Source organism: Fusarium keratoplasticum, chromosome 2, assembly GCF_025433545.1.
Source record: "Fusarium keratoplasticum isolate Fu6.1 chromosome 2, whole genome shotgun sequence".
In the NCBI taxonomy this organism is placed as follows: domain Eukaryota; kingdom Fungi; phylum Ascomycota; class Sordariomycetes; order Hypocreales; family Nectriaceae; genus Fusarium; species Fusarium keratoplasticum.
The window spans coordinates 2,459,214-2,484,062 of NC_070530.1; the positions used below are offsets into that span (position 1 = coordinate 2,459,214).

The 24,849-nt window shown below is 53.6% G+C and overlaps 8 protein-coding genes across 8 annotated transcripts; 6 read left to right on the plus strand and 2 right to left on the minus strand.

The window, feature by feature from the left end:
* Nucleotides 1-1,585: 1,585 nt before the first annotated feature.
* On the plus strand, nt 1,586-2,427 carry NCS57_00268400 (uncharacterized protein; the record flags this gene model as incomplete). Its single annotated transcript, XM_053052708.1, has 3 exons — nt 1,586-1,638; nt 1,685-1,843; nt 1,914-2,427. The coding sequence occupies 3 exons, from the start codon at nt 1,586-1,588 to the stop codon at nt 2,425-2,427; spliced, it is 726 nt and encodes a 241-aa protein (XP_052917954.1).
* Nucleotides 2,428-5,163: 2,736 nt separating this feature from the next.
* NCS57_00268500 (uncharacterized protein) lies at nt 5,164-8,849 on the plus strand (the record flags this gene model as incomplete). Its single annotated transcript, XM_053052709.1, has 3 exons — nt 5,164-6,901; nt 6,960-8,112; nt 8,162-8,849. 3 exons carry the CDS (start codon nt 5,164-5,166, stop codon nt 8,847-8,849), a joined length of 3,579 nt encoding a protein of 1,192 aa, XP_052917955.1.
* Nucleotides 8,850-9,607: 758 nt separating this feature from the next.
* Nucleotides 9,608-11,529, plus strand: NCS57_00268600 (uncharacterized protein; the record flags this gene model as incomplete). Its single annotated transcript, XM_053052710.1, has 2 exons — nt 9,608-10,766; nt 10,922-11,529. 2 exons carry the CDS (start codon nt 9,608-9,610, stop codon nt 11,527-11,529), a joined length of 1,767 nt encoding a protein of 588 aa, XP_052917956.1.
* Nucleotides 11,530-13,747: 2,218 nt separating this feature from the next.
* On the plus strand, nt 13,748-15,551 carry NCS57_00268700 (uncharacterized protein; the record flags this gene model as incomplete). The annotated part of the gene is made up of 3 exons (XM_053052711.1): nt 13,748-14,114; nt 14,164-14,511; nt 14,563-15,551. The coding sequence occupies 3 exons, from the start codon at nt 13,748-13,750 to the stop codon at nt 15,549-15,551; spliced, it is 1,704 nt and encodes a 567-aa protein (XP_052917957.1).
* Nucleotides 15,552-15,795: 244 nt separating this feature from the next.
* NCS57_00268800 (uncharacterized protein) lies at nt 15,796-16,812 on the minus strand (the record flags this gene model as incomplete). Its single annotated transcript, XM_053052712.1, has 1 exon — nt 15,796-16,812. The coding sequence occupies one exon, from the start codon at nt 16,810-16,812 to the stop codon at nt 15,796-15,798; it is 1,017 nt and encodes a 338-aa protein (XP_052917958.1).
* A 1,018-nt stretch (nt 16,813-17,830) lies between these two features.
* On the minus strand, nt 17,831-18,547 carry NCS57_00268900 (uncharacterized protein; the record flags this gene model as incomplete). Its single annotated transcript, XM_053052713.1, has 3 exons — nt 18,260-18,547; nt 18,057-18,205; nt 17,831-18,005 (listed from the first exon to the last, which is right to left on the minus strand). The coding sequence occupies exons 1-3, from the start codon at nt 18,452-18,454 to the stop codon at nt 17,831-17,833; spliced, it is 519 nt and encodes a 172-aa protein (XP_052917959.1). The 5' UTR covers nt 18,455-18,547.
* Nucleotides 18,548-20,287: 1,740 nt separating this feature from the next.
* Nucleotides 20,288-21,052, plus strand: NCS57_00269000 (uncharacterized protein; the record flags this gene model as incomplete). Its single annotated transcript, XM_053052714.1, has 1 exon — nt 20,288-21,052. The coding sequence occupies one exon, from the start codon at nt 20,288-20,290 to the stop codon at nt 21,050-21,052; it is 765 nt and encodes a 254-aa protein (XP_052917960.1).
* An 868-nt stretch (nt 21,053-21,920) lies between these two features.
* On the plus strand, nt 21,921-23,105 carry NCS57_00269100 (uncharacterized protein; the record flags this gene model as incomplete). Its single annotated transcript, XM_053052715.1, has 2 exons — nt 21,921-22,065; nt 22,117-23,105. 2 exons carry the CDS (start codon nt 21,921-21,923, stop codon nt 23,103-23,105), a joined length of 1,134 nt encoding a protein of 377 aa, XP_052917961.1.
* Nucleotides 23,106-24,849: the final 1,744 nt, after the last annotated feature.

The window sequence follows — 24,849 nt, forward strand, 5'->3', positions numbered from 1 at the left end:
GACCCCCCATGTTTGCAGAGGCTTCTCAAGAGCGGATGTATAAACCAATAGCTCTCACTAAGAGGAGGTTTCACTCCACTAGCGCTTCCAATGGATGTCTAGGTAGCCAAGGCCTTCGGTAAAGCCAGTCGACACCAGTACAAAGTCCTCACTCCATACCCGCCTTATACGGGCCTGCGTTTAGCTCTCCCATGCCTGGGGCTTGTAGCTCACCCGTCTCGGTGAACTGGATCCGCTACAAGGAGGCATCGCAGAACTGGCAGGGATGGGGACACAAGTTGTCTGGAGCCGAATGCTAGGCCTGGCTCAACAACGCTACGAAGTTGAACACCACGCGCGAGACCAAATCCCCGGAGCGTCAGCCCCTTGGCAAGACGGCGAGGTTGACCTAGGCAGCCCTGACCCTTCTCAAGATCATCTATGGCACCGACACTCTCTTGGCTACCGAGCTTGCCCTTCGATTCCAGAATCAAGTCCCCCACGCAGACTTGGGGCAGCGGGTGCCCAACATCCATGAATGGACAGTACGCCAAAAACTCAGCCATGGATGGCTTTGCTGAGCTAACTCTTAGGGAATACTCTTATTTTACAAGGTGAGAATCGACCTAAAATAGAAAAAGAATTAGTTAATATTCTATCAATCCTCTATAAATTATTTTACGAGTCTAATCATATTAATGAGAGCACCCAGCCGAGATGATGCTTGGAAGGTGTACCAATGACACGTTAGGGTAAAAGCCTCTGTTGATATCGACGTGTCTCTCCCCAACGGAGTAGGGAATCGGTCCACGGCCCACGGGTGCGAACGATGTGTCTATTTCTGTTCACGCCTCTTATCCTATCTTGCAACCTTTCTCGAAACATCTCATCCAACTCCTCCTCTTCCAAATCGTACAACCCATCTGAATCAATCTCGTCAGCGATCTGGTTGTCGGGGATGTCGATAGTGACGTCTCGGAGACGGTCCTCGTCTGTGTGGAGCATGGCGAACACTCGGAATTTGACAAGGTCATCCGCAGCGATGAGATCGAGCATATGGCAGTCGATATGGTTTCGGCCCTCCTTCATCACGGGAATCATCGACTTTCGCATCCTTTCCGTCTCGAGGGTGTCCACCGGGGCAGGCGAGTCAGGGTTGATGCCCGCCCGGCACAGAATCTTTGGGCCAAACCAAGCCAACGTCATTGTAGTGAGTGAGGCTTTCAAGCCAGCGGTGCTTTCGATCGATATGTTGTGATGAGAGAAGTTTGGAGTTGGGGTTGGGTGATGTGAAAGCGAAGTTGGTTTGATGTATCAGAGATATAAGGGATAGAAGAGATGATCAAGAGATTTGAAAGCGGCAGAGATGAGCACGAATTTCTGTTAATACAGCGGAAAGTATAGTAATACCAAAAGTCGGTGCTCTAACTGGCTTCTTTGTGGGCTCTGATTTCATCACTGGTCGCCAGCTGTCAATAACTGTCAACACCTGTCAGGCAGTGATTCAGCATCACGACCCTTTGTTTATTATTTTCCACTGACTTCCAAACTCTTCCTCTTCTTTTCTTCTTCTCCATCATCACAACAACCTGCCATCACCGCCAAGATGGCTGAAGATTCCAGCAACCATGACGAAGGCTTTGGCCTTCCTCCCGCGCCGTACGTTGAGGCTCATCACTTGAACTCACCCGCTAACCTCGTACAGTACCATCGCACCAGAGTTTTCGGCTGAGTGGCTTGATTTAGAGCACCCAGAATCCGTCTCAGCCATCGAGGCGGTTATCCTATCTCGCCTCCATTTCATTGCTGCTCAAAACCAGCACATCATGTTGCAACTCAAGAACTTGCGCCTCACCAACTATCGGTATGTCCCAAGTCTTTCCCCAGGTTGATCCTGATCACCAACCTTATCCCCAGTACTGACACACTGCTAGAACCCAGAGCCGCCGTGGCAGCATGTCATCCACTGCGACAAGCACTGAAGGCGGCGGCGATGGCAACATCGCTCCCATCCCCGGAGCCCGAGCTCAAGAGGCGTTCGATGAGCTCAGAACCGGAGAGCTTCAGGTGATCCTCACGGCCCTCCACAACCCATTTGTCACCATCAACAACAAGAAGCTCTATGTCCAGCGAACCATCAACGCAAACACAGACGCTCAAACTTTCATTGAGCATATCACCCAGGTGATCAAAGAGAAGCAGGCCAACCCCGAGGGCCAAGAGGCGGATGTCGCTGAGCACCATGAGAAGCTGTTGGGTTATCTTGATAACCTGACGCTTGGCCTCAAAACGGACTTATACATCGAACTCAACAAGACCAAGAAGAAGCGCGACAGCCCCAAGGGCAAGGGAAAGGCCAAAGTAAAGAAATCTAGTTCCCCCGTTTTTGCCCCTACCGATGACTCTGGCTCCGGATCTAGCCGTGTCAAGGGGGAACAGTCTGAGTAGTCGTCGCAGCTCTCTACAACCCCGGTCCAGCTTCGCCGATCTAAGCAGAGAACCCGCTTCGTGATTACGGACTCTGGGTATGATGACGGTGATGGGGCTCAGGGTTGAGGCTGGAATGGATGAAGGATGTCACCCAGGGTGAGGTAGATGGCCGAACAAATGGCCACATGTATTTTTTGGTAACAACGGAAGGGTCGAGAGGGTGGTCTCCATCGATAGGTGCTAGCAAAGTACCATTTCTCTATGACATACTTTTATTGAATTGCCTCCATACCACTGTAGGGTTGGCCATGACTGCGGGCTTCTATCCCAGGCCATTGGTTATCTCGTAGGCCGCTCGGTTCCCTCTCTGGTGATCTTAAAATCCTCCTTTAGTCTTATTGCGTGGCTAGATACTTAACCCAACGACTAAAACTCTCTTATAAAAAGGCACATGTGCCTTGAGGGTACTGAAGAGCCTGTGGATCAGCATAATATCCAAACACCCTCACACGTGGGCAGGTCAATAAACAAGACACTGACCAAGGAAAAGCAATAAGCATATCCTACTAGAAGGAGAGTAATAAAGAAAATAAAATAAGAAGAGACTTTGAGAGAATTTTATTATTCTATGACTTTTTTATTATTATTTAATGTTCTTTATGTAAGTCTAATTATCATGATGATCATAGCCTTTGAGGAGTCATCACCATGTGCACGTCGTTCGACCAGGAGCAAAGTCACCGAGTAATAAAAAAGTAAAAAAAAAAAGTGTTTTGTCTCGTTTAGTTCCCAACCTGCCTGTCCCATACCACTATAGACTTAGTCATGACTACGGGGTTCATACCTAGGCAAAACCATCAATGTCACTCTAACGTTTGAGGCATAGGGGGTTCTCTCCCTTAAACATGTGTGTTTAGAAAGATGATGAACTCAACACCTAATGGCTCTGGAGCAACGATTTTAGCCTTTTAGGCAGCACGTGTTAGAAAAATACAACTTGGAGCTTTCTATACTTCAAGCGTGAGAGATGTGACCTGTCTCGCTGTTTCAGTCTGACCTGTACAGTTGATTGAAGTTGGCCGTGTTTCTCCTCAGATTAACCTTGATCCCACTAACTCGGATCTCGCCGCGTAGTAAGCGGAACCCAGGAACCAGGCTGCGGTACTTGCGGCGCCTGCGGCATGATCACTTGGCCGTCAGTCCGGTCCGGCCATTCAAGTTGTCGGGAGTGCAGCTGTACACGTGCCGGACCGGCAACGGCGCATCAACCATCTGCTTGAGCTTTGTACCCCAGAACCTTGGACATGACACGGGGAAACAAGCGAGAGAGAGGGCGGCCCAGAGTTCCTCCCGTGTATGCACACCATTACCATGTCGGTCATCGTCAAATACCCCGGGCTTAATGTCCAGAAGACCGGGTGTCTGCCTGCATCGCGAACTCCGGAGAAGGTGGGGGCACGGCCGGGAGGTACGTACCTGTAGGCCGATGCGCCGCAACAGGTTCGCATGACGCCACTCCTTCTTTCCCCAACTGAACTGAACTGACCGACCCCAAGAACACAGCATCGACCACCACCCCAGATTTCAGCTGGACCTCCAATGCATCCATATCAATCACAACACACAAGACCTGATTACCAATCTGTAAGACGGCCAGATGCGGCGCCGCCTAAGTCAAGAAGGAAGGCCGCTGCTAGAGGGATCAGCGGCCCGGCTAATGCATGCTAGCCAAGGACGCGGGTGTCGGTGGCTGCGTCTAAACTCTGACCGACCGACAGAGGCCTTCTTTTTCTCCGACAGTCGCTCTCTAGAAAGTTCCAGCGCATTCGCAACTTTCGATACGGCAGGATGGATCGAATGCGAGGAAACGCGGGACATGGTAGCCAGGACAGGCAGGGGAGGGCAGGGGATGCTTCAACCCCATCGGTGGACACAATTGGCTTTATGGGGAACCATGCGGTATTGATTCCGGCTGGTCTTGAATTCGAGATTGTGCATCTCCGTCAATCCTTTTCCAAGAGTCACCCCCGATTGATGGTGGACCGGTCTCGGGCTTAAAGCTTTGCTGGACTGACTCTTGGACGTGGGCCACGCCTTGCGAACAACGAGAAGCGGAGCCCCGGATGCGCCCCGCTTGGCCTGGCACGGTAGGCAAGACACTGTGAAGTCGAGCCCATGATTGGGCAGTCTGAAGATTCTTCACCGACAGGTCGGGCAACTTGGCTAGGACTGGCGGCCAGCTGAGCATACGAGTCCGGAAGACCGAGATGCCACAGTGCCTCCAACACGGTCACTCTGCGGCATGGGTGCGTGGGTCCTTTGTCGAAAAAGATCCCTGTCTGTCAATTGAAGGGCGCACGACTTGACATTCTGGCACGAGACTCCAGCTGGTTGGTGTGGCTGGCCGATAATCTGGGCTGCAGTGGGTGCTTCGCGGCTGACGGTGACTCCATGGTCAACGACGACGCATCGAACAGACCGTTACTTGTGGCTTGTTGGATCCTTCACTTTGAACAAAACTGAGAGTCGATCCTCGATTCTCGGGCTCCATTCTCTCCTCTTTATTCTCGTCCAGACTCATCGACGACCCAAGTCAGAGTGGGACAGGGCCAGCCTATCAATCTGACTTGACTTGGCTGACGGTTGTCATCTTCACGCCTTTCACATTACACAACCATCCCATCCATGAGAGATATACGCGCGCCTTTCACTTGACTTCTATCTCTCCACATCGGTCCCTGAACCGTGCCCAGCATGGCTACCATTGACGAGATGGATCAGTTTGTCAACTGGGACAAGGTCGACGACACTGTTGGTCAGCCCTTCCAGGAGGACGCCCTTGCTGGTCTGACAACCGGTCCCGATGGCGACAACATTGATCTCGTCCTGGCCAATGTCAATGAGGATGACTTTAGCTTCTGCGCCCTTCAGCACTTCTCCGACAACAACTTTCCTCTGCCGGATCTCACGACCGAGCAAGTGATGGACTTCACCACCACTGCTGACAACCTCGCCCATCAGTTTCAGTGGACCATGCCCGACTCGCCGTGTGCCAACTGTGCCGTCGGCGGCTTCTCTTGCAAGAAGATACAAGAGGGTCAGTATAAGGGTTACTGCACGACCTGTGTAGCTCTGAGGGTGGACTGCAGCTTTGGTGTCACGGCCGAGCCTCTGAACCCCACGACCACGGCCCCCTTTGGCATCAACCCTTGGATGTCATCTGAACCCAACCCGCCCAATACGGTCCTAGAGGATGCTCAAGATGACTCTTGCCAGTCCTCTCGTAATGACTCAGTCACAGATCTGACCAACTTGACCGACACATTCAACAAAGCGGCGCCTCCTCCCAAAATTGGAGCTCGATTCTCTCGAGAGTCTGTCCGCATCCTCAAGAACTGGCTCTCGACTCACAACCGTCACCCCTATCCCAGTGACGAGGAGAAAGAGATGCTACAGCGCCAGACCGGCTTGAATAAGACACAGATCACTAATTGGCTTGCCAATGCTCGCCGCCGTGGCAAGGTCCAGGCCCCTCGCTCGACTTCACCACACTACACCAGCTCCTGGTCGGGCCCCATTGACATTCCTCAACGCCGAGGAACGCCTGCTCTCGAAGCCATGAACCCCCTGCAGCGATGGGAGCACTCGCCCCCGGAAAACGAACCCGCGTCCGTCACTGCCATTGCCAGAGCCGTCACTGCATCATCCTCTGGCATGTCGTCGGGCCTCAACAGTCCTTTCAGCTTCCACTACACTGACGATGGCTCGAGCAAGTCCCTCTGCAACCAGTCCTCTGTCAGCAGTTTGGGAACCTCTCATTCGAGCAATGGATCGCTCGGATCGGCCTATTCTCATGGGTCACGCAACTCATGGGGCTCCTTTGGTTCAGCCCCTTTCAACTCTCGAGGCCGCCGCCGCCGTCGCAGAAGGACCTCGACAAAGCCGGGCAAAGAGCCGAGCAAGACTAGCTTGTCTGCACCTCTCAAGACCTTCCAGTGTACATTCTGTACGGAAACATTCAGAACTAAGCACGACTGGCAGCGCCATGAAAAATCGCTGCATCTGTCTCTTGAGCGATGGGTCTGCTCCCCTCATGGGCCCCGAGCTGTCAATCCTGACACTGGTATGCTCTCTTGCGTCTTCTGTGGGGAGGCCAACCCCGACGACGCGCACATCGAAAGCCACAATCACTCGGCCTGTCAAGAGCGTAGCCCAGAGGAGAGGACTTTCTACCGAAAGGATCATCTCAACCAGCACCTGCGTCTGGTTCACAACATCAAATTTCAGGACTGGTCGATGAAGTCATGGAAGGTTGCAACGCCTGAAATTCGGTCCCGGTGTGGTTTCTGCGGTATCATTATGGATACTTGGACAATCCGTGTCGATCATCTGGCGGAGCATTTCAAGACTGGTTATTCCATGGCTGACTGGAAGGGTGACTGGGGTTTCGATAACCCTGTACTCGAGATGGTCGAGAACTCTATGCCTCCATGTATGAGACCTCTGCAGTATCCTGTAGACAAGCTACCAACGTCTAACTTTTGAAATAGATCTGATTCATTATGAACGCACCTCCCCGTTGCCATACGTAGCGAACCAGTCCCCGCCAGAGTCACCTCGCAACGCCTACGAACTGATCAAACTGGAGATGGCCTTCTTCATGCGGAACTATGAGGACCAGCACGGACGACTACCCAACGACGAGGAGATGATGGTGGAAGGATGCCGTATTATTTTCGCCAGCGAATTGTTGTCTCTCCAAGGTATCGCCACGCGCCCTTCCTGGCTTCGTGACCTTATCATGAGCTCCGACTCGCACCAGCAAAAGGCCAGATTCGGTCCTCTGCGAGGAGCGGCTGAAAACAGACTGGCTACGCTGAAGATTAATGGCAAGGACAACTTGTTCGAGGAGTGCCCTATGGAGGTGCAACTCCAGGAGTTTGTCAAGACAAAGAGGTTACTGGGCCTGACCGCTATGGATGATGAGCTCCAGGAGGAGGCTTGTCGCATTGTTGGTCGTGTCGAAGAGGTGTCGACCCATCCCTCAGACGCCATCGCCAACTGGCTGCTGCGCCTGGCCGTGTCGTCTACTCACTGGCTCGCCTCTTTCCGCCGACGAGCACACTTGCCACGAAGCGAGGATGTCAAAGATCACATTTGCCGGTCAACCGATCCCTTGTCCATCGACTCGACCATCCACAGTTATACTCGGCTGGAGCGAGAGCTAGGAGACTATCTCAAACTGCAGCGGTTGATGGGGTCGGAACCCACCGACGAGGATCTCCAACGACAGGCTCGTATCATTATATACGAATTCGACGACGGCTGGAACCAGACGGCTGCCGACAACATGTCATGGCTCGAGAGCTTCAAAGCCCGACACCCTCCGACAACAGAGAGCTCGCCGGCTTTCTCACTCCAACCCAGCACCACGTCGACCTTGGGCGGCACCACGGCGACCAACGCCACGACGACATCGCCTGACTGCCCAGTTCTCCAAGGCTGCAATAGCCCCTTTAACGTGTGCAACTTGGGGACTTCCCAGCCTGGACCGTACTTCCTCAATGACGCCAACTGCTACCGACGGTTGGCAAAGGAGCTGGGAAGATGGGTGGGAGCCACTATGTCATCCAACAACCCAAACCAGCATGTGCCGACCGACGCCGAGCTCCAGCACCAGGCGCGCTGGATTCTATATGATGAGTGAGTTTACCAAATGAGGTTCTGAGATGATAAACTAACAAAGCTCTAGCGATGATCCATGGAACCAGACTGCTGCAGACAACGCCGAGTGGCTGCAGAGGTTCAAGCGTGACGTTGGAATTCTCAAGACGGATGGACCTGGTCTCCCTGTGAGCGACGGATGGGCTCTCGAGCAAGGTGGTTCAGGATTTGCGCCACCATACGCCTGTCCCAAGGCCTCACTCGAGCCGTTCCCGGCCAACGCCCACGTCCCAATGGGACAGGGTGCCAAGTCCCTCCCCGCGGCCGTTGCCAACAGCTATCTCGAGAACCTGACGTCACAAGCTGCGCGTCCGGCTATGGTCTTCTGCTCCCGAGAGCTGGAGCGTGGCCTGGTCGACTACGTGGAGGACCATGTGGCCTGCACGGGACGTATGCCCTCTGATGACATGATCAAGGCGCGAGGACGACAGATCCTTGGCGCAAACACGACGCCCGCTGAGGACGGAGACCTAATGGAGAAGTTCAAGGCCATGGTGGCCAAGAAGGTTCCCCACGCGCTGCCTGCGCAAGAAGCTGAGGCGGCAGCCTCTGAAATGCCCAGCAACATGGGCGTGAACATCTCGGACGCGGACCTGGACAACATTTTGCAAGACATGAACTTTGAGTTTGATCCTCAAGACTTTGGAGGCGTTACGATGGAAGGCCTGCAAGACGCGGGCGGCGTTAGTCTGAACATGACGGGCTTTAACAACTAGGGACCGCTCTTCACGATTGAGGAGGCGTATTGATGGAGATGAGTGCTGGATGAGAGACGAAAAAGCAAGAATTATTTGCGAGAATTTTCAACAAGATGCATATGGCATGGCATGCAGTACACGATAATTTTAGAGGTGGATATATCAGGGGACTCAACGGATGGCTTGGTTCATGGGCGGTGCTATTCACATTTACATGGATGGATTGTATGTATACTCATTTTGACGGAAAACCCTCCCTCAAGCAAAAAGATACCAAAACTCGAAAAAGTTACCAATAATAGCAACAACACGTTCATCGGCGATAGGTGCGAAAGTGAATTAAATTGTCTCTGGTCTTGAACAGATGCGTCAATAACTGAAACCCTTGTTTGTTCGCATGCGGACGAGATGGGACCTGACGTGCCTGACACGATGGGGCGCGCCTTCCGAAGACGGGCATTCGCTCGTGAGGCTGCCTGTGGCTTGTTCCCCCCGTTCCGCCGACCTACACATTGCAGGAGCAGCCCATTGGTATTACTCTGGAGGGAAAGAATGCGATGCAACTCAGTCTCTTTGGTCTTATCATCAGCACACGACGCGTCAATTTCGACTGTCAATGCGGCTGTTCTGGATTCTGCAGAGGTTGCTCTGTGAGATTTAATCAACGTGGTTTTCATTCAGGTGAGACAGGACCTGCGACGAGAAGCGTAGCGGGGCAATTGGCCGTGTCGTGATAGCCTGGGGCTCTCAGAGCGTCGATCGCGACCTCTATCGCAATGCCCACGTATCTATGCCACGGATTTCGATGGCATCGCCGGGCCATCCGCATTTACGTCATCCTCAACGATCTCGAGGATGCCGCCTCAAATTGGATTATTGGACCTGCGACTTCTTCGTCTATCGTCTCTCAGTTCTACACCTCATACGACTTTCTCCCTGAGGTCGCACCGCCACAGCAGGAAGCAAGCGTCAGCATCAACAAGGCCAAGAAGGATAATCAACATCTCGACGATGACCTCTCACTCCCACCATCGCGTGTGCCACCTGAGAATGATGGCGTCCTCATGCATTCGTGGTCCGCAGTCAAGCTTCTGGAGGAGTTTGACCCTGAGGAGACCGTGACGCCGTGCAGGCCGTACGCTTATGTTGCGGACTATGTGGTGCGGGTCGACTTGAGTGTGGATGTGGCAGGTGAAATGGCCAAGTATTACGAGAGGATGGCAGGTGAAGATGGGTGGATTGTGAAGTTGAGGGATGAGTTGCAGAAGGGGGAGCCGGTGAGATGGTATGTCGTTGTTTGTGGGGATGAGGTCAGGGACTTTCCGGGAGCGAGTGATGATGAGGAGAGCGAAGAAGATTCAACATCTGAGTATGGTGGCGAAGGCGACGATACTCTCACAGTGCTGGATGCTGTCCCAGAGGAACAAGAAGGGCGCACAACACCGAGACCTCCCGAACAGGAGTGGCCAGACATCCGCCAACCTATCCAACCCAGCGAGCCCCTTCCACAGAGGCTATCAACTTCAACGACATCATCATCACAATGGTCACAAGAAGATGCAGCCGCGCCGCCGAGACTAACGCCGGATCTCGAAATACCACTCCTTCAAACCTTTGATAGCGTCTCGTCACGGTATTCGACATCGACGGCGTCGGGACTCTACCACGATGGAGACCGCTTGCTGCTGGAGCCTGAAGAGTTTGTGATGGCGCAGTCACCTGCGCGGACTCCTTTACGGGAGGAGGCACCAGATATCGTCATGCCCATCAGAGCTGAGGAGCTCAACCCATCTCTATCAGCGTGGTCGACTACACCGAGCCCTCAACATACTGAGCTGCCAGACTCAGGCTCACATCCATACGCGGAGATTATGCCATCTCGGTCACCCTCACCAATGTCTCCGGCTACTGTGAGACAAGAAAAGACAGGTCCAGGTCCGGTTGAGGTACATGAACCTGAGAAGACCCAGCCTCATCAAACGCCATCCCCGATGACACAAAGCTCGCCATGGCAACAGCTACTGGGATCGAGATTACAGCACTCTGATTATGGTTCATCTTCTGGAAGGTCTTCACCAGTTGCACCCCAGAAAGAGGGGCCAGAATCGTTGCACGATCCCCGAGACTTTCAGTCCTCTCAAACACCGTCTCCTACCTCACCAAACCCCCCACGGTTAGGGGTGATCAGACCATTGAATACTGCCCAAGATACTCGGCCGCCCCAAACACCGTCACCAACTTCACCGAATCCTCCAATGTCAAATATGACGAGGCCATTGCACGATCCCCAAGAGACCCAATCTTCTCTGATACCTGCGCCACTTTCACCGAAACCTTTACAGCCAGGGCTGAAAAGCTCATTGATCAACCCCAAACATCTTCATCCATCTCGAACGCCCTCGCCAACTTCACCAACTTCGCTCGAGTCGCCGCAGTCAAGCATGACAAGGCCATTTATCAACCCCCAAGCTCTTCACCCTTCTCAAACCCCATCCTCGACTTCGCCGAACCCGCCAACAAGGTCGTTGATAAACGCTCAAGATCTCCAGCCATCACGGACACCCTCGCCCCCGTCACCAACTTCACTGGGTCCCTCACAGACAAGGCAACTGATCAACCCCCAACATCTCCTGTCTCAAACGCCCTCACTAACTTCGCCAACACCATTAGGGGCTTCACAAACAAGATCACTTATTAATCCCCAAGACCTTCGGTCATCTGAAACTCCCTCACCAACTTCCCCGAGCCCTTTACAGCCAGTGATAGCAAGGTCACTTATCAACCCCCAAGACCTCCGGTCCTCTCAAACACCCTCACCAACCTCGCCCAGTCCTCTGCCACCGGACATAACAAGATCATTGGTCAACCCCCAAGAACCTCAGCCATCACGAACACCATCCCCGACCTCGCGGAATCCCCCAACAGGATCATTAATAAATTCCCATAACCTTCAACCATCACGAACCCCCTCGCCAACTTCACGGGGCCCTCCACAACCAGAAATTACCAGGTCATTGATCAACCGTCAAGATCTACGAGCTTCTCAGACACCCTCGCCGTCTTCACCAGAACCTCTGCAGCCAGTGTCAACAAAGTCACACATTGATCCTCATTATCTTGGAGCTTCTCAAACGCCCTCGCCGACTTCGCCGAGCCCTCTTCCGCCAGGGCCAAGATCACCAGAGAGACCCCGAAACACCAGGTATTCTGAGACGCCTTCACCAACTTCGCCGAACCCCCCACAGCAAGGGGTAGCGCGAGGATTAAATCCTGCAGACATTCAACCTTCTCAAACACCTTCGCCAACGTCGCCCTATCCTCCCCAAGCATCGAGACAGCCCCTAGATTATTTTCAAAATCAACATTCTCGAACACCATCTCCACCATCTCCAAATCTCTCACATGGTCTCCTAGGGTCATCATTTCACAGTGCTCTACAAGCTCAACCACGAACACCATTATCAACCTCGCCGAACCCAGCTGGGCAGGGGTTGCTAGGCTCAGCATTGCCCAGGCCTGGGGACGCAGTTCCGTCTCGGACCTCATCACCGATGTTGATGAACCCCTCAAGACAAGATCTGCCGACTCCTGATATATCACAAATGCCTGGAGCCTTGCCGCCTTCGCCGTTGACACCAATACCAGATCCATTTCAAATGACCGAGGTCCACGGGGCCCAGGAACGAGACCCTATGTCTGGACCGTCGTCGCGCCTCGCAACACCAACATTGGTTCAAAGGGAGACACCAGATCCCCGCACAGTGGATCATCCTACAGAGTCGTTGCTGCGATCACCATCACCAGCATCGCCAGTTCGTAGACCACAAGAGACACCCATACCTGATGTGCCGCCACCGCCTGAGCCAGTGGAGGTCATCCGGGTTCCTCCGCCTACACCGCCAAAAGCCCGATCTGTTCAGGAGGAGGAGATAGGAACAATGTCAAGGTCAGAGCGAGGAGAGCCGTCTGGGGCGGGGGCGACTATCAGAGCGCCGCCGCCAGCACGAATGGCGTTCCAGGGCGAGACGTCGAGTTTCGTGGACGAGCTAGAGAATGAGGAGACTGTTTGGGAACCTAGACCGTCTCCTGCGTCCAACCATGGCTGGGATAGGGGCCCTCAACGCACGCCACTTGGGAATGGAGAGGGCAGAGCGCCACCAGTGCCACCACCACCACCAACGCAGATTGGGACTCGACAAGTGAGCGTTTCTACACAACATACGGAGGTTCACAAGCTCGAGGGCGAGCAACAACCTCGTCAGGCGCGCCGAAGACATTCAGTAGCTGATGGATTGAAAAGACTGTTTCGAAAAGGGCACAATCAAAATGGAAGTCATTGAGCAAGAAGCGAGCAGGTGAGGGAAAGTCATCTCAGTAATATCTGGTTGAGCTAGTTTGGGGCTGTTCTAATATGTACTGTAACTCAAAAAGCGTGGGTAGCGATTGTGGGAAAGGGGTCAATGTTTGGAAAACAAGCGGATAATTGCACATCACATCTTCTTTTTAGGAAAACAATCATGATATTTAGCAAGCTGGCAACATCAATTGGCAAAATCACCCAAGGATAATTATCCTAAATAAAGCCTATCTGTTATCTGTCCATCGATTTTTAATTTAGTAACGGTTCAGTTGGCGATGGACCTCTAATAAGGGGTCCCGCGTCACGTGTAACCAAGACATGCCGCGACGTCGTTCAAACAACAAGCTTCCTCCAACCACAACGCAGCAGATCCCAATCCCCATTCAACCCCCTTCACGCCAGGCGAGGATGCATCCTCCATGAACCGAATTGGACGGCGCGCACCCTCAGTCCTCGCCTGATCTGATCTTTCGCTGCCTCCTCGAAGATTCCCACCTCGGCCGTCCGACGACCTACATCCCCCTTTGATACACCCCGAACCTCCGCCCATTTCGACATGACCCACCCCGAACCCGGCCGGGCCGCCGAGTCCTTTGCCCAGACGAGTGCCGAGTTTACCCTCGACGATAGCGACGACGAGGACCTCCGGTCTGCCGTCGGCGGGAGCGAGACGTATGAGCTGCGCGAGAGGGACGATAGACGCCGTGTAGGCGGCGGCGCCAGCGCGATATGGGATGCCGACGCCGACGCGGATGCCGATGATCCTCTCGTGGGCGGCAGCCGGCGAGCCTTGAGCCCCGGCTCCGTCGCGAGTTTCCAACTATACACTCCCGACGAAGACCGCGCGGTGCGGCGCAAGTTTGACCGCCGGCTGGTCCTCTTTGTTGCGCTGCTATTCATGCTGAGCTTCCTCGACCGGTCGAGTACGCATCTCTCCCCCTTACGTTCGTCACATACTTACAATGGTTATAGATATCGGCAACGCTCGCATAGCAGGCATGGACGAGGACCTCCAGTCCGACCCCCCGCGCGACGACTGGTACGAGTGGGCGCTGACGGCATTCTACATCTCGTACATTGCCTTTGAGTGGATGTCGCTCCTGTGGAAGCTCATCCCCGCCCACATCTTTGTGTCCATGGTGGTGCTGACCTGGGGCCTCACGGCGTCCCTGCAGGCCGTCGCCACGTCGTACCCTGTGCTCATCGCCCTGAGGGCGATGCTGGGCATCGGCGAGGCGGGCTTCACTGGCATTCCTTTCTATCTTAGTTTCTTCTTTAGGCGGGATGAACTGGCTTTCCGGACCGCCATCTTTATATCTGGTAGGTCGTCGTCTTGTGAAGACAGATAAGAGAGACTTATAAGATTGATAGCTGCTCCTCTTGCAACGAGCTTTGCATCGACCCTCGCCTGGGTCATTGTCAAGTTCGCCCAGCTAAGCCCCATCGCCCCCTGGCGTCTCCTCTTCATCGTCGAGGGTTTCCCTTCAGTGCTCGCCGCCGTCGCCGCCTGGAACATCATCCCCGACTCTCCCCAGACGGCGCCGTACCTAACCAAGCGAGAGAAGAAGGTTGCCCGTCTCCGTCTCCGCAACGAGAAGCCCGCGGCGGCAACCGAGGCAACCTCCAAGCCGTCGTCCGGCCTCCGCGCCCGGGACGTGCTCGCCGTGTTCAGTGACCCAGTCGCCTGGATCACCAGCGCCATGTTCTTTCTCACGAATATGGCCTACTCTTCCCTTCCAGTCTTCCTCCCCAAGATCCTCACCGAGATGGGCCACGATACCCTCACCTCACAGGCCCTCAGCGCACCCCCTTACCTGGCTGCCTTTGTCATTGTCCTCTTCACTGCACACATGTCAGACCGCCTACGTGCCCGCACCGTGCCCCTTATCTTCCATGCTCTCGCCTCGGCGAGCGGTTATGCCGTCCTCGCGCTGGCCAAACCCCTAAACCTACCCGCCTTTCTCCGCTACATGGCTGTCTATCCTGCCGCCATTGGCTTCTTCAACGTCGTCACCCTCATCATCGCTTGGAGTATTAACAACCAATCCAGCGAGAGTCGCCAGGGTGGTGGATTTGCTCTTCTCCAGCTCATCGGCCAGTGTGGTCCGCTCGTGGGTACCCGTCTTTATCCAGACCGAGATGCTCCCTTCTACGCCCCTGGCATGAGCACCTGCGCGGTTGCCATGTTGACAGTCGCGGTGTTAGCCTTTGTTCTTCGTTTCTACCTGAGATACCAGAACCGCAAGTTTGACAAGGCCGAAGAGGAAAGACGGGACAACGGGGACGAGATCGAGGAAGAAGGTCTGGTTGGCCCTGGACGACGAAAAACAACAACAGTTGCGTTCAGGTACATGTTGTGAGATGGCATTGCCAATATCAGGGCTTCTATTCTCATATGGCTGAGATGATATATACGAGCCAGCGTTATTTAACCGGACGCTGCAGATAACAACCGTAATGGTAATGGTACAGAAACAAAGGACCTATATTAACTAGGCTACGTCGATATGTGTATCTTGTTGATACCTTTAATACTTGGATAATCCACTCTGAAACCTCCCTTCATGACATGCCACAAAGGCCATGTTCCTCTTGCTCCTTTAATCATTTCCCAAATCGCATCCATGAAGGAGCTTGATACTTGTTCACACCAACTTTCCACCACTCCTCGTGTCCATGTCGACTTCGCTCCACTGAAAACGAGGCAAACCCCTTTTCGGGTTTGCCCTTGATGGCATCTCCTGGCTTGAGTCTGCGACGCAGTGCCTTCCATGCAGAGTACTGCTTCCTCTGCTTTACGTGCCGGCGCTTGATGCTGTTGTAAGTTCGACCGAACTTGCGGGAGCCGCTGCGGTAAGCGCTTGAAGCAAGTTTCTTGACTTGACGACGTGTTCGCTTGACGCTTCTCGTCAGGCTTCGAAGGGAGATTCCGGAAGCGCTGCGCTTGATAACTCTGGGCTTTGCCTGAGAAGGTTGCACTGAGGATTTTGGGCTGCCTTGGTAAAGCTTTTCGACAGCGCCGTCAAGTTGAGTGTTGGCGGTTACACGTTTGAGCGGAGATGTGCTATGAGCGAGGATGGTTTGGCTTGAAGAGTTTTGGCTGTTTTGGCATTCACCGCTATTTCGTTCTGTCGTGTCATCTGGAACCAAGTCTTCTGTGCTCGACATTAACTCGTATTTATGATACGAGGTGACGGGACGGTGCCATTCTAACATAGCTGCAGCAGCGTCTGCAGCAGCTTGATAGGCAGCGGTAGCCGTTGGGCCACCAGACGAACTAGATGAACGAAGGTTGGATAGGCGATCGTTTGCACGACTGTACTGCGACAGATCTCCTAGGCAGGGCTTCGTGTTTCCGAGATCCGAGACTGGCGACTGCATGCGGGAAGGATTCAGGGGCTGTTCTGTGTACGACGAAGATGTGCTTCGTACATGTTCGAATTTGCGATCAAAAGACGATGAATCGGACCTTGCGAGCTTTAGATTATCGTTTACCAGCCGGAGAAGACTGGCCTGGTCAGCGAGCAACTCTGCCGGTGGCAACATAGGAGGCTTGTCTGCTGGTATCTCCCGGGGTTGCACATCCTCTTGAGGGCGCCTGCGAAGATGCAGGGGCATCATGGCATTGCGTTGGAGACAACCGTCTGACTTGACTCTTGTCTTTGAACCGATAGACGCTGATGGCAACGAGGGCTTTGGCGTATCATCCTGCTAGGATGCTGTCGGCCTGGTGTTTTCTGAGTTGTCCGGTGGTCTCTGGAAGATGGAGGGTCGCTTCCGTGCCACGCTGTGGTTGAGCTTGGCTTTGGAGTAGGCCTGACTGCCACAGGAGTCATTCCTGATCCCCGCCGGGCGAGGGTAAGGGTGGGAGCGGATGGGGAGTGTAAAGGCTTGAAACATGACGCAGTTGATGATGCCGTCTGTGAGGATTCAGTGTGATGATGCCTGTGAGTGGGTTGGAAGATGCAGTGTAAAATGAAATGGCGGCTTGCAGAAGGGAAAGAAAACGAAGAGGTTCAGTAGATGAAGCACAGAAGATAACAAACAAGAGTTGACAGAAGAGGAAGGGGCACCTGCCAAAGATAGACGGAGAGCAGCTGCATGAGGGCAGGGTGGAAAGAGAAGATTCAACTACCCAGGAAGGAAGGCAGGTCTTGCCCTCTCCTGCCTTGTCGTTGCAAATCGCCATCTCAGTCCTCAACACCAAAAAGAATCATCACGGCACAACAACCAGCCTCAGAAACTGGCAAAAAAATATGAATCGGAGGGCATTGGGAGATGCTCCCGCCAGGGCTTGAACCTGAGACCTTCGCATTACCGTATACTCGGTGTGAAGTATTAGTACGACGCTCTAACCAACTGAGCTACGGAAGCCATCCAATTCGTTGGACACCGGGGAAGCTATTTGGTGATATACGGAGAATTCGGGATTGTGGGGCACGCAGTGGGCCATATCCACAACACCAAGCGGGGATCATGATGAGCTTGGATTAAAACATGATAATGTATGACGATTAATTACCTATGGATGCATTAAGTAAAAGTGTAGGGTGTATTAGTTCCTCCTGTTGTGTATCCCATGCCCGGTCGTCTCTCATGAATTACCTCCTCTTCTTCTCTTACACAAATTCTTGGTCGTTTACTGTGGGTTACGCACACAATTCGTGCACTCGGCGCATGTAAAGTGCGTCGTCTCATATCCAAGCTTGCCTTCGCCATCGGGGCTCTCCCTTTGGAAGAGGTCGGGCCAGCCGAACTGAGTTTCTGGCCAGGCAAAGAACTCGATCGGGTAACATCGGTCCTGGGCGCTGAGTCTGCAACCTTGTTAGTTATCAACAGCGACATACGAATAGAGGGACACGTACGTTGCCATTCGACAGATGGTACCGGGCTCGACAAAGACGGATCCAACATGACCTGCGAGCTCTGGCCCCAGCTCGGAGCATGTGTACTCAAGCTCAGGGTAGTAGACGAAGCAGGGAGGTCCCCAGTTTTCCTCACGGCAAAAGTAGACCTGAGCCGCCATTAGCGATGCGAGTCAACACCGTGTTTGTTGGGTGAATCCTACCATTCCAGGGTGCCTGTGCTCTGGATCATTCTCCTCGGGCGTGGTGCCCAGTCGAGACTTGATCACCTCAGGGTCAATGGGCTCGTATTTGGCTGCGCTCCGGGCGCTGAGGGGAGCAGACCACATGTCGACTGAGGCCGCAAGGCATTGCGAGGCAAAGAGCGACAGAGCCGCCAAGGTGAATGTTGATTTCATGATGGGGTTGTGATGAATGAAGTGAAAGAATACAAACAAGAATAGTTTGCAAAAGATCAAGTTGTAATCTTGAGATGATTTCTTCCTTGCGAGATTGCCGAGATTCAACGGCAGTCAATACGCCTCGGGTCGAGCCTACTTATACCAGAAGTTTGTTTGTCTTAGCTCTCCCTTCCATGGGGCTTGAGGAGCGAAGCACAGGATGACGCGGAAAGCCTCGTGATTGCCCATGGCCTAATGCGATGCTACTGCACCCCGAACCCACTCGCCTCACCTAGTCCAAGGGTCGCGTTAACTCTGACCGATGGGAAGCCGTCATGGTGATGCTGCCAAATCCCGTGTTGGGTGAGAATCACCCGCTCCCCCTCCAGCCAGCCTCGGAACTGCGGTCATCCCGTGATTCGGCTCGTCGGGCGGAGATCCAAGGAATGTCGTCGACTCGCATATGGCTTACATCATTGGTAGGAAGGGGCTTCAAAACTGGACCTCGAGAAAGCTCTGGCTGGGGCTGGACTTGTCAGCTCAGTGACCGAAAAGCTCAAGGTTTGACTGGCCGCAAACTGGCTGATCGGCTGTTGACTGATCGGCCGGCCGCAGCGTTGCTAAACTTGGATACACACATAATCAACAACGGTCTTACCGGCATATCCTGTGCGACTCTCGTGTCTGCTGCTCAACCGCCTGCCTGGGCCAGATTTTGTTGCTCCGGCCACCGGCCTGTTGAGCAGCAGCTTTTGCGTCGGACTCCCACGTCGCGCATTGCATCACGGGATGAGTCTGCCTGCTCGCAAAACATCGTGGTTTGCCAGAGGTGCCTCTCCCATGAGGACATATGCAAATGCAGACGCCTTTTGCAGCCAACACGACGTGAGGCCTTGCTGGATCGCCCAACCTCGCATGATTGATCGTCCCAACCTGACGTAGGCATCGAGGCAGCATGACGGTCTTTTGGGTTTTACATGCTGACTTACTTTGACGTCGATTTTCCCCAACCCCCCGGGCGCCGATCATGAGTGAGCTTCCCTTGAATAATTCTCCGAGTCCCGTCCAGTTGCCGATGGCTGGGCAGAGACACCCGGGGCTGGTGCCGGAGCTCGGCGGCGGAGACCCACTGGTCGGTTGCCTAAATAGGAAATGCTCTCACAGCCAAGATGGCTCTCCGCCATCCCGTACTCACGGGAGCGACCTCGTGACGGGAAGCATATACGGACAATTTAGAGTCTAGATTTGAGTAGGGAATCCCGGTGATACTAGTATAGTGTGTGTCACGCTTAACGCAACTACTAACTGATCTCTGCAACAACCAAGTAACCCTGCAACCATGTCTTGGCGTTTTGAAGCAAGGAGGACCTGGCCGTCTTTGGACTTTGCCATAGCTGCTGCGATGGCTGTTCAGAGTCACTACTTAAAAGTAGATTGAAAAAAAATTGAGAACTAAGCTATCGTTAGTAATAAAATAACCATAATTCTCCGGCACGTCCATCATGACTTGGCAAATCAACAACCCGTGTTGGTTGGCTCTACTCCATACTGTTGGACGGGTAAACTGTCGATGAAACGTAACTAATCTGCCCCGTATCTCTCTTCAACCAAGCATTGCACTCACTTCCAATCCACATAATTTACTAGCGACTCAACCCCAGCAATGAAATACGGCGCAGCAACAAAAACCCCAGGGTCAAGCACGCGCCCCGAACCACAAAAGGTCGAGACCATCTCTTCGGCTTGTTGATTAAAGGTCTCCCATCGGCTGCACGACATGCCTTGATGCAGCTTCCCGCGCATACATAATCCAGCAAGCAAAGAATCCCGATCTGGAAAGATATCGTCGTCATGGCCGCCATCACATCACTGCCCAGGTCGGAGTGGCCTTCCACCTCGCTGCGCGCCATGTTTCTGTACGACACCGACCACCCAGTATCCCTCGAGGCCTCAGTCGTGGCCGCTGATAGGAGCCACTCGACATACATCGTCACCTGCCCGTCGACATGCGAGACATCCGACTTTCCAGAGCAAACCATCACGCATATCGGGGGATCTTCATGGCTGGGCGAGCGAACTTGGGATGGTACGACCACGCGCTGGGGTTGCAGGCTCGGCAACGGGGGCAGAGACATTCTCACGGACCAGTACGGCTGGTGCAGCGCAGTCACGGCGGCTAAGGGCGAGGCCACCGAGTTCCCAAAGTCGACGGCAGTGAACACGTGCTACGTCTCTATCCGTTCGGTCCCGGCAATCATCACGGCGGGCATGGACAAGATATACAAGGACGCCGGGTACTATGACCTAGGGTTTGACGCAGACGATTGGGTCTCGGGGTACCCTTTGGAGCTATCGTCGAAGGGCTGCCTGACGACGGCGACAACGACTACAGAGGGATCAAAGTCGACGGCTGAGCCATCCAAGGAGGGGGATGAGTCCAAGACGGCTCGCGAGACTGGGTCAGCGGCGGAGGCTACAACGACTGGAGAAGCAGAAGCGGATAACACTGTAGCATCAACAACTCCGACAGAGACGGCGAACAAGTCACCAAAGATGTCCGTCAATAAGTTGGTCGTTATGGGCTCTTTGTTGCTGGGAGCATGGGCTTGTGCCTAAGCCTCCCACTTCTCCCACGGCCGTTCACATATTTCCGCGCCATGCACTTCCCTTCAGATAATAATTCACTTTAGAGCTCTAGTTTATTGTGTTTGCCAAGACTCGTTTCTTTTCTAGCTGCCCTATCGGCTATATACTCCGTTGCTCAGGCATTATGCTTCAGCGTTATGCCGGCGAGAGCTCTGCTTCCAACGACGCATACAAAGAGAGCGGCTCGCCCTTGACGATTTTTGCAATAACTAAACTTCTTGAAACTTTTTGAACCGCAAAATGGGTCATTTTGAAGCGTGAGCTTGAAGGTATCTATCTATTCACCCCCTCTTATCATGGCTGTGAATGTTGATCGAGGTCAAGCTAACTGACAATACGCTTGACAGAGCCTTGAAACGGCACTTTTGGATTACCAAAGAATGCCAGTCCCTCGATACTATCTATACACGATGTCTAGCAGAGACCTTCTTGGTTATCGGAAGAAGCCACAGCAAGTCGACGCCACGAGCGGCTGACAGGCCTTGGGCCGGAGCAACATTGCGGGAGCCTTACACAGTACGACCCGCACAGCCCGCTTGGCACTCGAGACCATGGATTAGATCGAAAATACCCGGCCACCACGTCTTACACCTGCTGTTTCTAGGTGTCCACTATCCGTTATGCTGCTACAGTGCGCAAGCTAGACCATCCTTACGCGTTATGCTGGGTGGAGATGGGCCAAAGTCGCCCATCATTGTTGAAAAGCGACGACGTTTCTCTACTACAGTACATCGCGAAAGGCAGAACTCGCACTTTGTTGCTCTTTCACGCTCATAATTCTATTTGAAGGTTTTCGAGGACGTCACAGAGATCCTTTGAGTGAAAACAACCTAGAATCATGGAGACAGGCGCTTCTTCAACAAACCGCCCGCGGACACGACAAAGGGCGTATAAGAAGCCGCCACCGCTCGAAGTACCTCACATCGACGATGATGCCGCGGAAAGGAAACGCGTGCTGAATGTGCTAGCACAGCGCAGGTACCGTATGTTTTCTAAGCACAGTTGAATAGTCCTTGTCTTGACAAGAGTCATAGGTGAAAGAAAACGCCTGAATCGCCTCCAGGCCAACTCTGCCGAGAATGCAGAGCCACAGTCACACAACACTCAGGCAACCGGGACCACCACAGATGAGGTTATTGAAATGCCGGCTGTGCCAGGCAGTACACGAGGCACGATCCCGAGTGCCATCATCACCGTCCCGGTCACGGCTCAGGGCTCCGATATCATGGCCGGCCTGGACCTCAGCCTCCCACCGTGGGATCCCCTTGCCGATGTAACGCTTACATCCGTACTGCCGGACACGGGTGCTCTCCCGGACTTTTTGACGGATGACAACACTGGCGGTGAGACGGTGACGCAGCCACAGCCAGAGCTACCGATGGGCTTCACCGGATCCGAGAGTTTCCCATCTGTCTTTGATACGTCTTCCTCGCTCGGCGCTGCTTCTTCATCCTCTTCTTCGCCAGACTGGGATTTCCCTGACAGCTATCACCTCCCTATCCTCGAGCTCACCCTCCTCAAGGCAGTAGTCCGTATTGCGGACCGCCTCAACTGCAAGACTGGCCTCTGGAGCCTTGAGTGCATCTCGCCCTTCAACACAGGCACCGCAACACCATCAGACCAGCTTCCTGCAACATGGAGACCGACGCCGTCACAGCTCATGATACCTCACCACCCCATGTTTGACCTGCTGCCGTGGCCGGGCGTGCGGGAGCGCGCCATCACCATCCTGTCGCTGCCGGACGAGCTGCGGCCGCCCAGCGCGCAGGGTCCGCTGGCCATGGTGAACTTTGCGTACGACATCGAAGACAGCGCTGAAGGCGTGCGTATCTACGGCGAGGACCCGTATGACGCGTCCAACTGGGAGCTAGGGCAGGTGGCCTTTGAGCGCTGGTGGTTCCTCTTTGATAATAACATCATTGAGACGAGTAATCGGTGGCGGAGGCTGAGAGGAGCGCCCCCGTTGTTGATGAAGAGTGCCAGCCCAAGCCCAAGTGCTGAAGCATCGTCGTATACAAGTTAAGTGCTATGGTTGGGAAAAAGTGAGGTTGGCGTTTGGGTAATTTGTGCCACTATGGTTGGCGGTATTGCATATGAGATTTATGAATGGTGTATACTTATCTGAACACAACTGCTTGAAGCAATGCTATACCAAAGACAATTCAACTCTATGGCATTAGGATCACCGGCATAATCAAGCTGCGCCTCGGGATTGATAGGTATCCAACCTGGATGGTGGAGCTGAGGTGAGCTCACCGAGTCAAGTCTTGCAGCTCTGAGCATCCTTGGAGCAAGGTATCTGCCAGTTGGGTGTAACAACATGCTTCCTCGTGGCCAGAGCTGGCCCTGGCTTCAATGCTAGCCGAATTGGACATTGTGAATGGCCAGAAGTCAGCTGTACCTGAGTGGCATCATCGGTGGCACGAGATCATGAGAGCTGAAAGAGACTTTGACCAGTCTAATAAATCGTTGAACGTTAAGCATTATCACATGAAGATGCTCAGATTCATTCCCAACAGCCCCTTCAATATTGTTAGTACGAATTGTCTTGAATCCAGCCGTTGAAACACGTGGGAGGAACCTTGGACGGCTCCGGCACGGCACCGAGTCTAGGGTGAGAAAATAGACGGAGTGGACGGATACCCGCCGGTCGATCGACCGTAGCTTTGGGTAGCTTTCGGAGCTCGGATTGCGGGACTTTTGGCGGTGAAGAGGATACAGTCAGATTCTGCCAGTAGCAATCATGATGAAGGAGGGGTCAAAAGGGTCCTCGATCGTTGGTTGGCGCAGGGTATGCAGGGGACTTTGGGGGTAACAACCAAGAGAGAGAAGAAATGGGAGGAAGACGAGATCATCGACAGGGGCTGGCTATGGTTCAGGTTGCATGGCAGGGTGGGATGTTTTGAACTGCTGGTCCATACAGAGAAGCAGAGGTGGAGAGTTCTCTGCATCTTGCTTGTTTCTTGATGGCGAGATGGTGAAGGACATCCTTCAACGGCCGGCGCTAGAAACTTGACCGAACCATCAATGATGGTATGACTCTTCATCCCCGATGCTCCAAGTAGAAAAATTTCTTTTTAGTTGGAGTTGGAGAGCTTCCAGGGGAGCTTTAGTGAACGCCCTCGCTGCAGATTAGCTGGTAACCCCCGGCCTTCGGCGCCCGGGAACGGCGTCGGGGCTCTGCAACGCAGGCAGAGGCAGGTCCCCGAGCCAATCAGAGCGCATACTTTTTGCATCGGAGCCAGAAACGGACCTCCACAGGGCAGTTCTCAAGGAGGGGCAGGTGCGGGCGGCGGGGGAGGGGAGAGAAATTTCTAGGAAGGTACCTTCCATCCCTCCCATCCTCTCTGGTTAGGCAGTCCAGTCAGAGCAAGTCACGGACGACGTCGGAAGCTTTTTTCTCCTTCTTCCCTCCCTTCTTCCCTTTCTTTTACTCTTTTCTCCTCTACTCGTCATTTGTCCCCTTGGAACATTTCTCATCTATCCCATACTCTAGAGTAAAGCCTCTCTGGTGTCTCTCGCTCTCCGTGCTCCCCTTCTGCTGCTGCTTCTCAATAAACAGATTGAGAGAGGTTGAGGTCGAAGGATCGAATAAAAGATCGTCGTTTCCGCCCCTCGTCTGGAGTTGCAGCGCAAAAACAAAGACCCAATAGACAGTAATGTCAGTTGCTCCCACCGTGCCCAAGACGGCTGCAAATGCAAATCGTTCTCTTGAGCCGTCATGATGGTTTCCAACTCCAATTGTCCTCTTGCTAACTGTTGCCGTG